The sequence below is a fragment of the Callospermophilus lateralis genome, chromosome 1 (assembly GCF_048772815.1).
Source record: "Callospermophilus lateralis isolate mCalLat2 chromosome 1, mCalLat2.hap1, whole genome shotgun sequence".
NCBI classification, from domain to species: domain Eukaryota; kingdom Metazoa; phylum Chordata; class Mammalia; order Rodentia; family Sciuridae; genus Callospermophilus; species Callospermophilus lateralis.
This window is the reverse complement of record NC_135305.1, coordinates 216,409,494-216,422,725: the sequence shown is the minus strand read 5'-3', so window position 1 is coordinate 216,422,725 and position 13,232 is coordinate 216,409,494. Positions and strand designations below refer to the sequence as shown.

Here is a 13,232-nt window from a genome sequence, read left to right as displayed (position 1 = left end):
CTTGGGGACTAGAATTTCAACATATAACTGTAGGGGATTATATGTGTTCTCCAAAGGTCTTTGTGTTAAAGGCTTGGTCCCCAGGGTATACTGTTCCTAGCTGGTGGAATCTTTAGGTAATAGGGTAGTATTAGGGGCATGGTATTTCTCTTTTGCTTCCTGGCTCATGTGGTGAGCTATTTGCTCTACTGTATGCTCCCTGTCATTGGCATCCAACACCCTAACCAGAGCCCCCAAAACAATGGATCTACCTGATCTTATCCCACAACCTCCAAAAACATAAGCCAAAATAAACTTGCAGAGCCCAACTGTATCAATCTGTTCTTCATTACTATAACAAAATGACAGAGGCAAGCTAACTTCATAATGGAAAAAAAGGGCTTATTTTCAGTTCTAGAGGTTCAAGGACATGATGCCTGCATTAATGTGCCTCTGATACAAACCTCATGGCTAATGATGTCACAATGGCATCAGCATGTCAGGAAGGAACAAGTCTTGTCATCAAAAAGAAGCAGCTAGAGAGGTTAGAGTCCTACAATCCCTACTAAGTCCTTCTCACTAAGCTCCATCTTTTTTCTTTTTTGAGTGCTGAAGATCAAACTCAGGGCCCCATGCATACCAGGAAATTGCTCTACCGCTGAGCCACATCCCCAGTCCTAACTCCATCCTTTGAAGGTCCCACCACCTCTCACATTGCCTCCCTAGGGACCAAGCTTCCAACACATGAACTCTTGGGGGACAAATTCAAACCTTATCCAAACCATGGTAACATGTGTGGCTGATGTAGACCCTCCATCATATTCCCCCAAATAGAACCCAGTTCTCCTGACAGCCTCCATCAGCAAAACAGGCCTAATTTTATTTCCCTCCCCACCCCCTGCATCTGTGAAAACACCAATCTCTGTGCTCTAACTTGGCTCAATCCTGTCTCCCAAACGTCCTGAGCTAGAGCTGCTAGGTTTGGTCATAGCTTTGGACAATAAGACCCTAACCATGGCCTCATCGGGGGCATACCCACACCCCAATCCTGGCAAGACAGAAGGAATTTCTATTCCAGCCAAGTGGGAATAGCAGGAAGAAACATGTCCAGCTCCTCTGATAGGTAAGCTTAGAATAAGGAATCAGCAGACCCAGCCCAGCCCTCTTCTCTCAGTCCTGGCCCTGCCTGCCAGGCAGGTGATGAGCCCCCAGTCTGGGGCTTAGCCACACACCCTCAGACCCAGTTCAGAAGGTTTCAGAAGTAACACTCATCTCATGGGCAAGCAAATGCTCAGGCTCTTACCACCTGCGTCCTTCAAGTGGTTCTGACTCAAAAGACAGGAAAAGAGTTGTTACTTACCGAAACCCTAACACCTGAGCCACCTGTGAGGCCCTGCCTGCCCTTCCCCCATCGCTCTCCAACCTGGCTTTCTCCTCCCTGCTCACTCCGCCCACAGACCTTCTTCCCATTACTGGAAAATGCCAAGTTTTTTCCCTCCTCAGGATCTTTTTTCCCCAGCTTTCCCTGCAACTGGTTTACCACTTAGATCTCTGCCAAGAGGCTCAACCCTGACCTCTCTACCAAGCACCCATGCCTCCATCACATAACCTTGGTTAATTGTCTCGGAGGCTCCAAAATTATTCCATGAACCTGTTCACACCCCGCCTTCTCCTCTTGGAGCTGTACAAGAACTTTTGTTTTGCTCACTGCTGCGGCCCCAGTACCAAGAATGTTGCCTGCCAAAACAGGAAGTGCTTAAGGAATGAATAAACTGAACGCTTTCTTGAAAAAAAATTCATTATTTTTCTTTAATAGCAAAATAATATCTGCTGTGGAAAAAACTTGGAAAAGGTAGAAAATACAGAAAATACAACTGAGAACCTTCATGAACATTTTGATTATGAATGGCAAGCCTCATTTGCCCTTGATCTCTGTGCCTCTTGTGTGTGTGTAGATATAGAAATGGTGCACAGGCGTGTGGGTACACATGTATAGTCTTTCCAGGTATCATTGGGGGGACTTGGCCCCTCAGGTCCTTCTAGCTCTTAATTCCACCTATCTGGTTTGAGGACAACTCTGAGGATGACCTGGAGAATGACCTTCATCAAGGGCTTCTGAGGGCGGGGGCTGTCAGAGTAAGGCTATGCAACATAATCCTGAGGTAGCTCGGATCTCTATTTGTAGATGTGGGAACTGGGCCTCCAGAGGCAGGCTGCTGAGGCTGAGGCCACACAGCTGGCCAACGATTCCCACTGTCTGGAGGCCCAAGGCCTTCATTGTCTCCTCCTGTCACCTTCAGTTCCCTCAAGCCCCATAAGCTGCCCTCTTCAATTTGCTGCTCAGAGGGTCTTTCATCAAGGGCTTTCAGCAACTGTGAAAGCTGGGACGGTGGCACAGTTACATCCACCAGTCCATGGACTCTTTGGGGCAGGCCCTAACAATGACCATACAGTGGGGCAGCCCCTTACACAGGATCCTCTCAGCCTCCTGACCCTCCCAACCCAGCCCCTGCAGCTCAAGCACTCTGAGTTTGGGCATGGTGAGGCAGGAGGAAACAATTTCAGCTGGAGTGGGCATTTCTGGGGTGATGAGGGGGCCCTGTAAACACAGACTCTCCAGGGCTGGCATTCCTTCCAGGACAGCCAGGCCAGGAGCAGAGAGGCCCCCAACGGTCAGCCGGATCTTGCGCACACCTCGGAGGTGGCGGCTGATGGCCAGCAGGGTGCTGTCGGCTGAGAGGGTGCAACCTAGCATCTCGAACCTCTGCAGGTAGCTGAGCTCCTGCAGGCTGGTATCCAGCCCCGTCTGGGTCACACGGTAGGTGCCACCTAGCACCAGCGAGCGCAGGGCCCGGAAACGAGTCAGGCCCTGCAGGTGCTCATCACGGAAGGCAGGGACACGGTCCAGCACGATGCATTCGAGCAGGGGCAGTACGGTGGGGTCCTGCTCCTTAAGGAGCCAGGCCATGGAGATCTCACAGCTGTGCAGCTCCAGGGTCCTCAGGGTGCAGGGCAGGCTGGTGATGGGTACCATGCTCAGGTCAGCCACGTGCAGGCAGAGGCGCTTCAGGTTGGGGCACTTCTGGCCCAGGGCTTTCAACAGGGCAGGGGACAACTGGGGGGCCTGAGAGCCGGAGAAGAGGTAGCCACCCATCCGCAGGGAATGGAGCCGAGATGCCATGTATCGGCGAAGGAGGTGCCACATGACTTTAGGCCGCATCTGTAAGAGCCAGAGGTTGGGGTGACTGGGTGAGAGGTACAGGGTTCCCAAGGCCCCTGACTACTTGTGGCAGGGGTTTGGGTGTTTCCCTGGGTTTCTGCCCTTCCACATAAGCTTCCTCCCCAGGAACAGCAGGAGGGTCTGACTTCACCATTCTGACTGCTAAAATCCAGCGTGTGTGTGTGTGTGTGTGTGTGTGTGTGTGTGTGTGTGAGAGAGAGAGAGAGAGAGAGAGAGAGAGAGAGAGAGAGTGTCTCGGGGGTGGGGATGGGGGTGGGTCCAAATAGATCAGAACAGATGGAGCGGGGAAACAAAATGAACCACCCCTCTATAAGCCTTTCTTCATAACCACCTCTGGGAGAGAGAAACCACAGAGAATAAAGCTGAAAAAAAAAAAAAAAAAAAAAAAAGGCTAAAAATTACCCAGAGTAAATTAGGCCTAGGTTAAAAAAAAAAAAAGATTAAAAATAGTCACAGCCTAGTAACAATCAGAGCTGCCTGACCCTGGGAAATTAACAGAACACAAGCGGAGCCAGGTGGGGTAGTAGACCCCTTATCCTAAACTCCTTGTGAGGGTGAGGCAAGAGGATTTCAAGTTCAAGGCCAGCCTGGGAAACTCAGTGAAACCCTGTCTTAAAATAAAAGTTTAAAAAATGGTCTGGGGGTGTATGTAACTCAAGTGTAGAGTGCTTGTCCAGTAAGTGCGAGGTCCTAGGTTTATTCCCAGTACAGCGGAAAGAAATAAAACAAAATACAATGGAAAACTCAGTTCACTTCATTGTATGTACATATTACCTTAAAAAGAAATTGACTTCAGTGTAGCTCAGTGGTAGAGCAACTCGCCTAGCAAGCATGAGGCCCTGGATTCAATTCCTAGCATTATGCAGATTTAAAAAAAAAAGAAAAGAAAACGTATTGCATATAATCTATCTATGGTTCTGGGTATTGGATCCAGGGCCTTGTGCATGCTAAGCACATGCTCTACCAGCTTCATACCCAGTCTACTGGGTATAAATTTTGTTGACTACTTTTGACACAGGAATCAAATCTTTGTGGCTAAAATTATGGAACCAGCCCAGATGCTCCATCAATAGATGAATGGATTAAGAAAATGTGGTACATATACACAATGGAGTCATACGCAGCCATAAAGAATGAAATTTTGGCATTTACCAGTGGATGGAACTAGAGAACGTCATGCTCAGTGAAATAAGTTAAACTCAGAAAATCAAGGGTGGAATGTTCTCTCATATGCAGAAGCTAAAGCAAAATAAGGGGGGAAATGGGTTGGACTGGATATCAGTGGTGACACAGGGAAGATCAGTTGAATAGAGGAGATTGAGAGAGAGGGAGGACACACAGGAAAGGGGAGGAAATGTGGAATGAATCTAACAACTCATGCCACGTGCAAGTAAAAATATACCATAATAAATTCCACTTTTATTTTTATGTCAAAAGCACCAATCAAAAATAAATAAATAGGGCCTGGGGTTGTAGCTCAGTGGTAGAGCGCTTGCCTCACACGCATGAGGCACTGGATTCAATCCTCAGCGCCAGGTAAAAATAAATAAATAAAGATATTGTGTCCATCTACAACTAAAAAAAATATTTTAAAAATAAATAAATAGCCAGGCGCATGCCGTATGCCTATAATCCCAGAGGCAAGGGAGGCTTGAGACAGGAGGACTGCAAGTTCAAAGGCAGCCTCAGCAACTTAGCAAGGCCCTTAGCAATTCAGCGAGACCTGTCTCTAATAAAATATAAGGATTGGGGATGTGGCTCAGTGGTTGAGCACCCCTGGGTATAATCCCCTGCACTTAAAATAAATAAATAAAAAATAAATAAGTAAATGGAAGATTTGTAGGGCAGAGGAAGAAGAATGGGGGAGGGAGGGAGGTAGGAAGGTGATGGGCACCACGGACTGAAATGGAATAAATCAAAATCCGTACATGCATGATTTTTTTTTAGTTGTAGATAGACACAATGCCGTTATTTATTTTTATGTGGTTCTGAGGATCGAACCCAGTGCTTCACACGTGCTAGGCAAGTGCTCTACCACTGAACCATAACCCCAGCCCCATGCATGCATGATTTTGTCCAAAGAACCCAATTACTATGTATAACTATAATGCTCTAAAAATTACAGCAACTTAGCAAGAGCCTGTCTCAAAAGATTTGGGGATGTGGCTCAGTGGAAAAGTGCCTCAGGCTAAAGCCCCAGTACCAAAACCAAAACCAAACAAACAAAAAACAAAAAAAAATTCTTGGCCAAATTTAGACCAGCAAGTTGGGTCCTGGAAACTAACTCATTAGAAATACTGGCTACTAACCAGAACCTCACAAGGGTAGAAGCTATGGTTAGCAAAATTTGAAATGGGCAAAAAGCCAATGGACAAAGTTAATTTTTTATAACTTTATTATTTATTTTTATTGTTTATGTGGTGCTGAGGATTGAACCCAGTGCTTCATACATGCAAGGAAAGCTATCACTGAGTCACAACCCCAACCCTGACAAAGTTAATTTTTATTTGAAAGATGATATTTAAGAAAACTCTTTGAGTTTCACAACATCAAATGTGAGTCAGGATGCTGAGAGGCAGCTTTTCTCATGATCTGTGGAAACTTCTTTGGGAAGCAATATGGTAGTTTTTTCAGAAATATAGAATGCAGGAAACCACTAACACCTGCTTTGTTTTGAAAGAACACAGTTGACGCTCTGTAACCATGGGTTCTACACCAGTGGATTGAATCAATTGTAAGTTAGAATATGCTGGGGGAAGAAAAGCTACATCTCCAGCCCTTTTTATATTTTGAGACAGGGCCTCACTAAGTTGCTGAGGCTGTCCTTGAACTTTCAATCCTCCTACGTCAGCCTCCTGAGCTGCTGAGATTACAAGCATGAGCCACTGTGCCCAGCTCCTATAGAAATTTTTTTGAAATATATTTTTTTGGGGGGCTGGGGATGTGGCTCAAGCAGTAGCGTGCTCACGTGGCATGTGTGCGGCCCGGGTTCGATCCTCAGCACCACGTACAAACAAAGATGTTGTGTCCGCCAAAAACTAAAAAATAAATATTAAAAAAATTCTTTCTCTCTCTCTCTCTCTCTCTTAAAAAAAATATATTTTTTTTAGTTGATCTTTATTTACTTATTTTTATGTGGTGCTGAGGATTGAACCCAGTGCTGCACACGTGTGAGGCAAGCGCTCTACCACTGAGCTACAACCCCAGCCCTCCTATGGAATTTAAATCATCTCTGAATGACTTATTATAACTATAGAATGTGAATGCTAGAAATTAATTGTTATACTGTATTGTTTAGAGAATGATGACCAAAAAAAACTAGACTGTACATTTTCAATGCCTCCAAATTTTAATACCTGGTACCAAAAAAAAGAAAAAAGAAAAAGAAAGAAAATCTACAGGAGGATGTGCATTGATTCTATGCAAATGCTACACCATTAAAAAAAATGTTTTGCAGTTATAAATGGACAGCATGCCTTTATTTTGTTTATTTTTTATGGGGTGCTAAGGATCAAACCCAGTGCCTCATACATGCTACGCAAGCTCTCCGCCACTGAGCTACAACCCCAGCCCCATACACCATTTTTTTAAAAAAGGGACTTGAGCATCTAAGAAATTTGGAATATTAGGGGATCCTAGAACCAATCCCTAGCAGATACCATGGAACAACTGTTTATGTGTTTGTGTTCCTAGGATACAAAAGCAAACAGGAACCTGGAGCAGTGGCACATGCTTTTAATCTCAGAAGCTAAGGAGGCTGACGCAAGAGTATAGAGAGAAAATTTAGTGAGACTCTTGTCTCAAACAAACAAACAAAAAAACCTAAAAAACAAATTATGGTACTGGGGATTGGACCCAGGAAAGCTTTACTTATGAGATATATCCCCAGATATTTTTATTTTTTATTTTGAGACAAGATCTTGATAAATTGCTAAGGCTGGCCTCAAACTTTCCATCCTCCTGCCTCAGCTTCTGGAGTTGCTAAAATTATAGGTGTGTGCCCCCATGCCCAGCCAAAATTTTTAAAAAATTTAAAAGGGCTGGGGTATAGTTCAGTGACACAGCATCCCTGGATTCAATCCCCATACCCCCCCACACAAACTCCATTTCCCCACCACCCCCCTGCACACAGGCAAGCAAGCAAATAGCAACATCTGCTGCCTCTGGCAGAAAGAACAAGGTAAGGTAAGGGAGAGAAATAGAGAGCAGACCTTAATTAAGGCCTTAAGGAGACATGAATTTTTGCTACTCTGCATTTTGAATCATGCATGTTTTATCAAAAAAAAAAAAAAAAAAACCTAATGCTTTCATTTGTTAAAATGTACCCACCAATCTGGGGTACAGTTCAGTGGTAGAGCACTTGCCTAGCATGTGTAAGACCCCGAGTTCCAGTTTCAGCTACACACACACAAAAGAAAGAACAAAAGGTGGGGTGGAATCAAGTTAGGATTCTAGTACAGCCTGACTCCAAAACCTGATCTGGATTTTATAATCAATGCATTGTAAAAGCAAAATGTACATTGTAAATGCATAAAAGATGGGAGAGCAATAATAGTGGTGACTCTGGGGAAGGGGTTAACAGAGAAAACTCTCAACAGCTTAGCTCTGCCTGTAGTAATTTCAATGTATTTACCAGAAGAATCATTCATGACTTGCATAATTTCTTAAAAATTATCTTTCACTGGTAAATACACCTCCAAAAAAAAAAAAAAGTGTTGGGGGGGGTTGGTATGGTGATGCACCTGTGATCCCAGCTACTCAGGAGGCAGAGGCAGGTGAATTGCTTGAGTCCAGGAGTTTGAGGGCAATCTGAACAACACAGCTAAACCTCATTCAAACAACATGAAAGGAAAACTATAAACAAATGCTCATTTCCAGCAAATGGCAGGTGTGCTAAAAATGTTTAGTAGACTTAAATCTGAACGAATTTTAAAAATAATAAGATGGATTGATGGACTGAGAAAGCACTGAATAGATAGATGCACAAATGGATAAACAGGTAATAAATGTAATTAAACGTTAAGGTTGGGTATTTGGGATTCTCTATGCTATTCTCTCAACTTTTATGTATTTATAGTAAAATGGTTTTTAAAAAGTTGATTTCAGGGTTGGGGGTATAGTTCAGTGGTAGAGCACTTGTCTAGCATGACTTAGGCCCTGGATTCAACTCCCAGAACCACCAAACAACAACAACAAACAAACAAACAAAAAAACAGGTTTGGGATTATATGCCTATAGTCCCAGCTACTCAGAAGGCTAAGGTGGAAAGGTCATTTGAGCTTAGGAGTTCAAGACCAGGCTGGACAACATAGCAACATCAGGTCTCAAAAACTGTTGATCTCAATGAAAACAATTTTTCTATAGGGTCATAATCTCTTTTTTTAAAAAAAAAAATATATTTTTTTTATTTGTCAATGGACTTTTTATTTATTTATTTATATGTGATGTTGATCATTGAAATCAATGCCTCACACATGGTAGGCAAGTGCTCTACCACTGAGCTAGGACCCCAGCCCATGGGTCATAATCTCTTATGAAACATCATGGGGGCTGGGGATGTGGCTCAAGCAGTAGCGCACTCGCCTGGCTTGCGTGCGGCCCGGGTTCGATCCTTAGCACCACAAAGAAAGATGTTGTGTCCGCCGAAAACTAAAAAATAAATATTAAAAAAAAAAGAAAAAAAAGAAACATTATGGAAAACACTTTGAGTAGGAAAAGAAAAGGGGTATTGATAGCTTTATGCCAGGGTTGGGGAAGATTTTATTACCAAATAAATTTGTGCCTGGTTTAAAAAAAAAAAAAACTTTTCACTTTCCAAGTGTTTTTGTTGTTGGGGTTTTTATGTTTGTTTGTTTTTGGTACTGGGGATTGAACCATGAGCACTTAACCACTAAGACACATCCCCACCTCTTTTTAAATATTTTATTAGAGACAGGGTCTCACTGAGTTGCTTAATGCCTTGCCAAGCTGCTGAAGCTGGCTTTGAACTCACAATCCTCCTGCCTCAGTGATTACAGGTGTGCAACACTGCCCGGCATTACTGTTTTTAAAGATGAGATCTTGCTATGTTGCCCAGGCTGATCTCAAACTTGTGGACTCAAGTAATCCTCTAACCTCAGCCTCTTGAGTAGCTGATTCCACAGGTGTGCTTGAACAAGCCTGGCTTCACTTTGCAAGCTTTCTAATTTTGAAATGTTGGATTAAGAACTGAATATGGTAAAGTCTAAATGATCTTACTCCTCAGAAAGTGCACTTCCAGGTTTCAGTGTAACTTCACCTGGACAAAAGAAGACAATCACTGGGCGCAGTGACGCATGCTTGTAATCCCAGCAGCTTGGAAGGCTGAGGCAAGGGGATCACAAGTTCAAAGCCAACCCCAGCAACTTAGTGAGGCTCTAAGCAACTTATTGAGACTCTGTCTCTAAATAAAAAATTTAAAAGGGCTGGATGTTGCTCAATGGGTTCAATCCCTGGTGGGGGAAAAAAAGAAAAAGAAGACGACAATCACAAGGCTATTCTTGTTAACCAAAGTGTCTTCCCCCGAGGAGAGGGGCCGCACCTGGAGATGCGGATCAGGTCCCGGACCGGGAGGTAAGAGAAGATTTCCAGAATGAGGACAATACCTGGAGTAGAAATGCAGAGGTTAGGACCCCATTAACCATTTTAATAAGAACCCCAAGTGATTCATATACACAGTAAAGTTTGAGAAACTGATTTTAACTATTTAGACTATTGGAAATAATCTAAACATCTATTAACAGGAAAATGGATACATAAGTTAAAAGGAATGAACTTGATTTCTATGTGCTAATAAAACAGCATTATTTAAATAGAAATTGTTCAGAAATTCATTCACTATACTGTATACTGCTTATGAACGCACGTATGAAATGATGTGAAAGTAAGATTACAAATCTTCTTTATAATACTGGCAACTTATGAAAAGGATAAGACAACAAGTAGACCTATAAATGTTTTGCTGTGTACACGTATATTGTGTGTTTATATATACACACAGGTGTCTGCACACGTACGATGTGCAGTAAATAAAACGAAGTTTAGGTTAGATCTGCCCCACAGTGGCACACATCTGCAATCCCCACTACTTGGGAGGCTGAACGAATAGAATTGAAAGTCCCAGGGCAGCATGGGTAACTTGGTGAGATCCTTTCTCAAAAATAAAAAGTTAAAAAGACCACAGAAATCGGCAGCACAGGCCTGTAATCCCAGCGACTGGAGGCTGAAGCAAAAGGATCACAAATTCCAAGCCAGCCTCAGCAACTTATCCAGAACCTATGTCAAAACAAAAAATAAGAGCCTGGAGAGTAACTTAGTGATAGAGGGGTCCTGGGTTCAATCCTCAGTCGGACCAAGGGGGAAAAGAAAAATCAATGAGAAAAGAAAAGAAACAGGGTGGCGGATACAGCTTAGTGCTAGAGTGGTCACCTAACACAAGCAAGCCCTGGGTTCCGTCCCCAGTATAGCCAAAAAAAAAAAAAAAGTTAAATCTAGGTGGTAAAGACATGGTTGTAATATTACCCTCCATACACTTCTGGATAGTTGAAATATTTCATAATAAACACAAAGAAAATAAAATGCAAATGAGAGAAAGTGGAAATGGTTTGGTCGCACTACTCAGGAATTTTATTCAGAAAATCAGTTGACTCAGGAAAATAATTTCGCTACAAAAAACTGGTATCAGCGTCTGACAATGTCATCACAGACCAGCATTTCCTGGGTGCCGAGTAGGGCCAGGCACTGCTGCAAGCCCCTTCTCCGCACCGCGGCCCCACGACCGAGCTTTTCTTTTCGGGGCTGGGACTGACCACGGGCCTCGCGTGGACTCAGCACGCGCGCCGGTCCCGCAGGGATCTAGGACGGGGACACTGAGGCCCTGAGACGGGCCCACACTGCCTGACTGGAAATCCCAGGCCTGCGCTGACCAAGGGCCAGTTCTTGCAGTTCCTGACACACCGTCCCAGGGTGGGAAGGCTGGTCCTCGGGTCCAACCAATCCAGACGAAGCCCTGGCCCGCGCCACCGACCCCGCGTACCGTGTAGAGAGTCAAGTCGACATGTCGCCACAGCCACCGGTCGTCCACCAGCCTCTTCCAGCGGTGACAGACCCTGGGGGAGGGGACCCGCCGTTAGAACGACCCCGGCCCCGCTGGGGCCGGAGCCGCATCTCCGGGTGCGCCCCCTGCCCGGCTCTTTCCCCCGAGGAGAGGGGCCGCACCTGGAGATGCGGATCCGGTCCCGGACCGGGAGGTAAGAGAAGATTTCCAGCAGCACCGAATCCGGCAGGTCAGTAAGAGTCACCATGATCCCGCCGCCACGTACTTCCGTTTCCGGTCAAAGCGAAGTCGGGATTCCCTCGGGAATGCCTAGGCGGCGGGAGGGGCGGCAGCCGGACTTCCAGCACCCGGCGCGACCTCCCGCTTTCCTCTCGCAGGGATGTGGTCAGGTTCCGGGACGGGACCACCTCGAGACCAGACCTGCCCGGGGGCCGGGCTAGAGACTAAGACCCAGCCTGGGCGGTGTCGCAGGGGCTGGGTGAGGCCCAGGGGCGGGGCTGGGACGAGGACCAAGCCCGGAAGGCGTGGTTTGGGCGGGAACCAATCGGGGGTGTGGCCAGGACGGAGGCTGGGCTGGGAATGAAGATGGGCTGTGGGCGGGGAGTGGGCCAAAGAGCGTGTCCCCAGGCGTGGACCTAGCCCAGAACAACAGTACAAAAAACTGGTATCTGCGTCTGACAATGTCATCACAGACCAGCATTTCCTGGTTCGGAAGGGGACAGTGACCAAGCTTGGGAATGTAGGAATGTAGCCCAGCAAGCGCAAGTCCCTGGGTTCAGTCCAGGGAAAAAGAAAAGGGAAAAAGATCTCACGAAGAAGCCTGGAAGACGGCACCGGGTTGGGACGGGCCCAGGCCCAAGGGTGGGACCAGGAACGAAGCTCAAGCCAGAAGGTGTGGTTGGTGGGCGGGAACAAGGACCAAGACCCAGCCTGGAGGCGGGGCAGGGATCCGGCGAGGCGAGGGGGTGTGGCCACAAGCGGAGTACCTGGCGGAGGTGTCTGCGCTTTTTCACTTAATGCAGCCTGAAGCCAGAGGCGGTGGTCCACGCCGCTGATCCCAGGGACCTGGACGGCTGAGGCAGGGGAATTGGAAGTTCAAGGCCACCCTGGGCAACGTAGGAGATCGTGTTTAAAAAAAGTCTCCGTGTCGGGAGATGAAGTTCAGTAGCAGCACGCCCGCCTGGCACACGCGAGGCTCTAGGTCCAATATTGGAATGTCCTGAGCTGTGAACTCAAAGGGAAATGAGACAAGATTTTGCTAGCCTTGTTATGATGAGATAAATTTATACTCAAGAAGTGCCACATGACTTGATAAGATTAAGAATGTGCGAAGTTAGATAAAGAGTGTGTGAATTTAGGGCTGGGGATGTGGCTCAAGCGGTAACGCGCTCGCCTGGCATGCGCGCGGGGCGCTGGGTTCGATCCTCAGCACCACATAAAAATAAAAATAAAGATGTTGTGTCCACCGAAAACTAAAAAATAAATATTAAAAAATTCTCTCTCTCTCTCTCTCTCTCTCTCTCTCTCTCTCTTAAAAAAAAAAAAAGAGTTTTTGAATTCAGATAAGGGAGATTGTAGATAATTGAAGACCTTGAGACCCTGTGTAGGCATTGGGTCCCACTTCCTCGTTCTCCTGTAAATGTTGGTGAAGATGCTCCTTGGCTCAAATCAGTAATACAGCTTTGATGTTGTGGCTGTGGACTTCATGCAGAAGGAGTGGAGTTTCCTGGATCTAATTCAGAGAAACCTGTACATGATGTTATGTATAGTGATGTGATGCTGGAGAACTACCAGAACCTAGGATTGCCATCATTCCTGTAGCCTCTCAGGGACTTATTGTGTTGCAAGGTTAGTGATGTTAACTCTGAATACAGTGGGAAATAATATAGTCCCTGCCCTAAAGAGATTGTAAATTACTGTGGTGGTTCTCAAAATGTC

The 13,232-nt window shown here is 45.6% G+C and overlaps 1 protein-coding gene across 4 annotated transcripts; it reads right to left on the bottom strand.

Annotated features, from left to right (window-relative positions):
• Positions 1-1,759: 1,759 nt before the first annotated feature.
• Positions 1,760-11,781, bottom strand: Fbxl12 (F-box and leucine rich repeat protein 12). 4 transcript variants are annotated; one of them, XM_076871463.2, is made up of 3 exons: positions 11,456-11,781; positions 11,274-11,346; positions 1,760-3,199 (listed from the first exon to the last, which is right to left on the bottom strand). In XM_076871463.2, the coding sequence occupies exons 1-3, from the start codon at positions 11,539-11,541 to the stop codon at positions 2,378-2,380; spliced, it is 981 nt and encodes a 326-aa protein (XP_076727578.1). In that variant the 5' UTR covers positions 11,542-11,781; the 3' UTR covers positions 1,760-2,377. The 4 variants fall into 4 exon arrangements, with proteins under 4 accessions (XP_076727578.1, XP_076727583.1, XP_076727589.1 ...); XM_076871468.2 differs by lacking the exons at positions 11,274-11,346; positions 11,456-11,781 and adding an exon at positions 9,780-9,838; XM_076871474.2 differs by lacking the exons at positions 11,274-11,346; positions 11,456-11,781 and adding an exon at positions 9,458-9,541.
• Between the last annotated feature and the right edge of the window lie 1,451 nt (positions 11,782-13,232).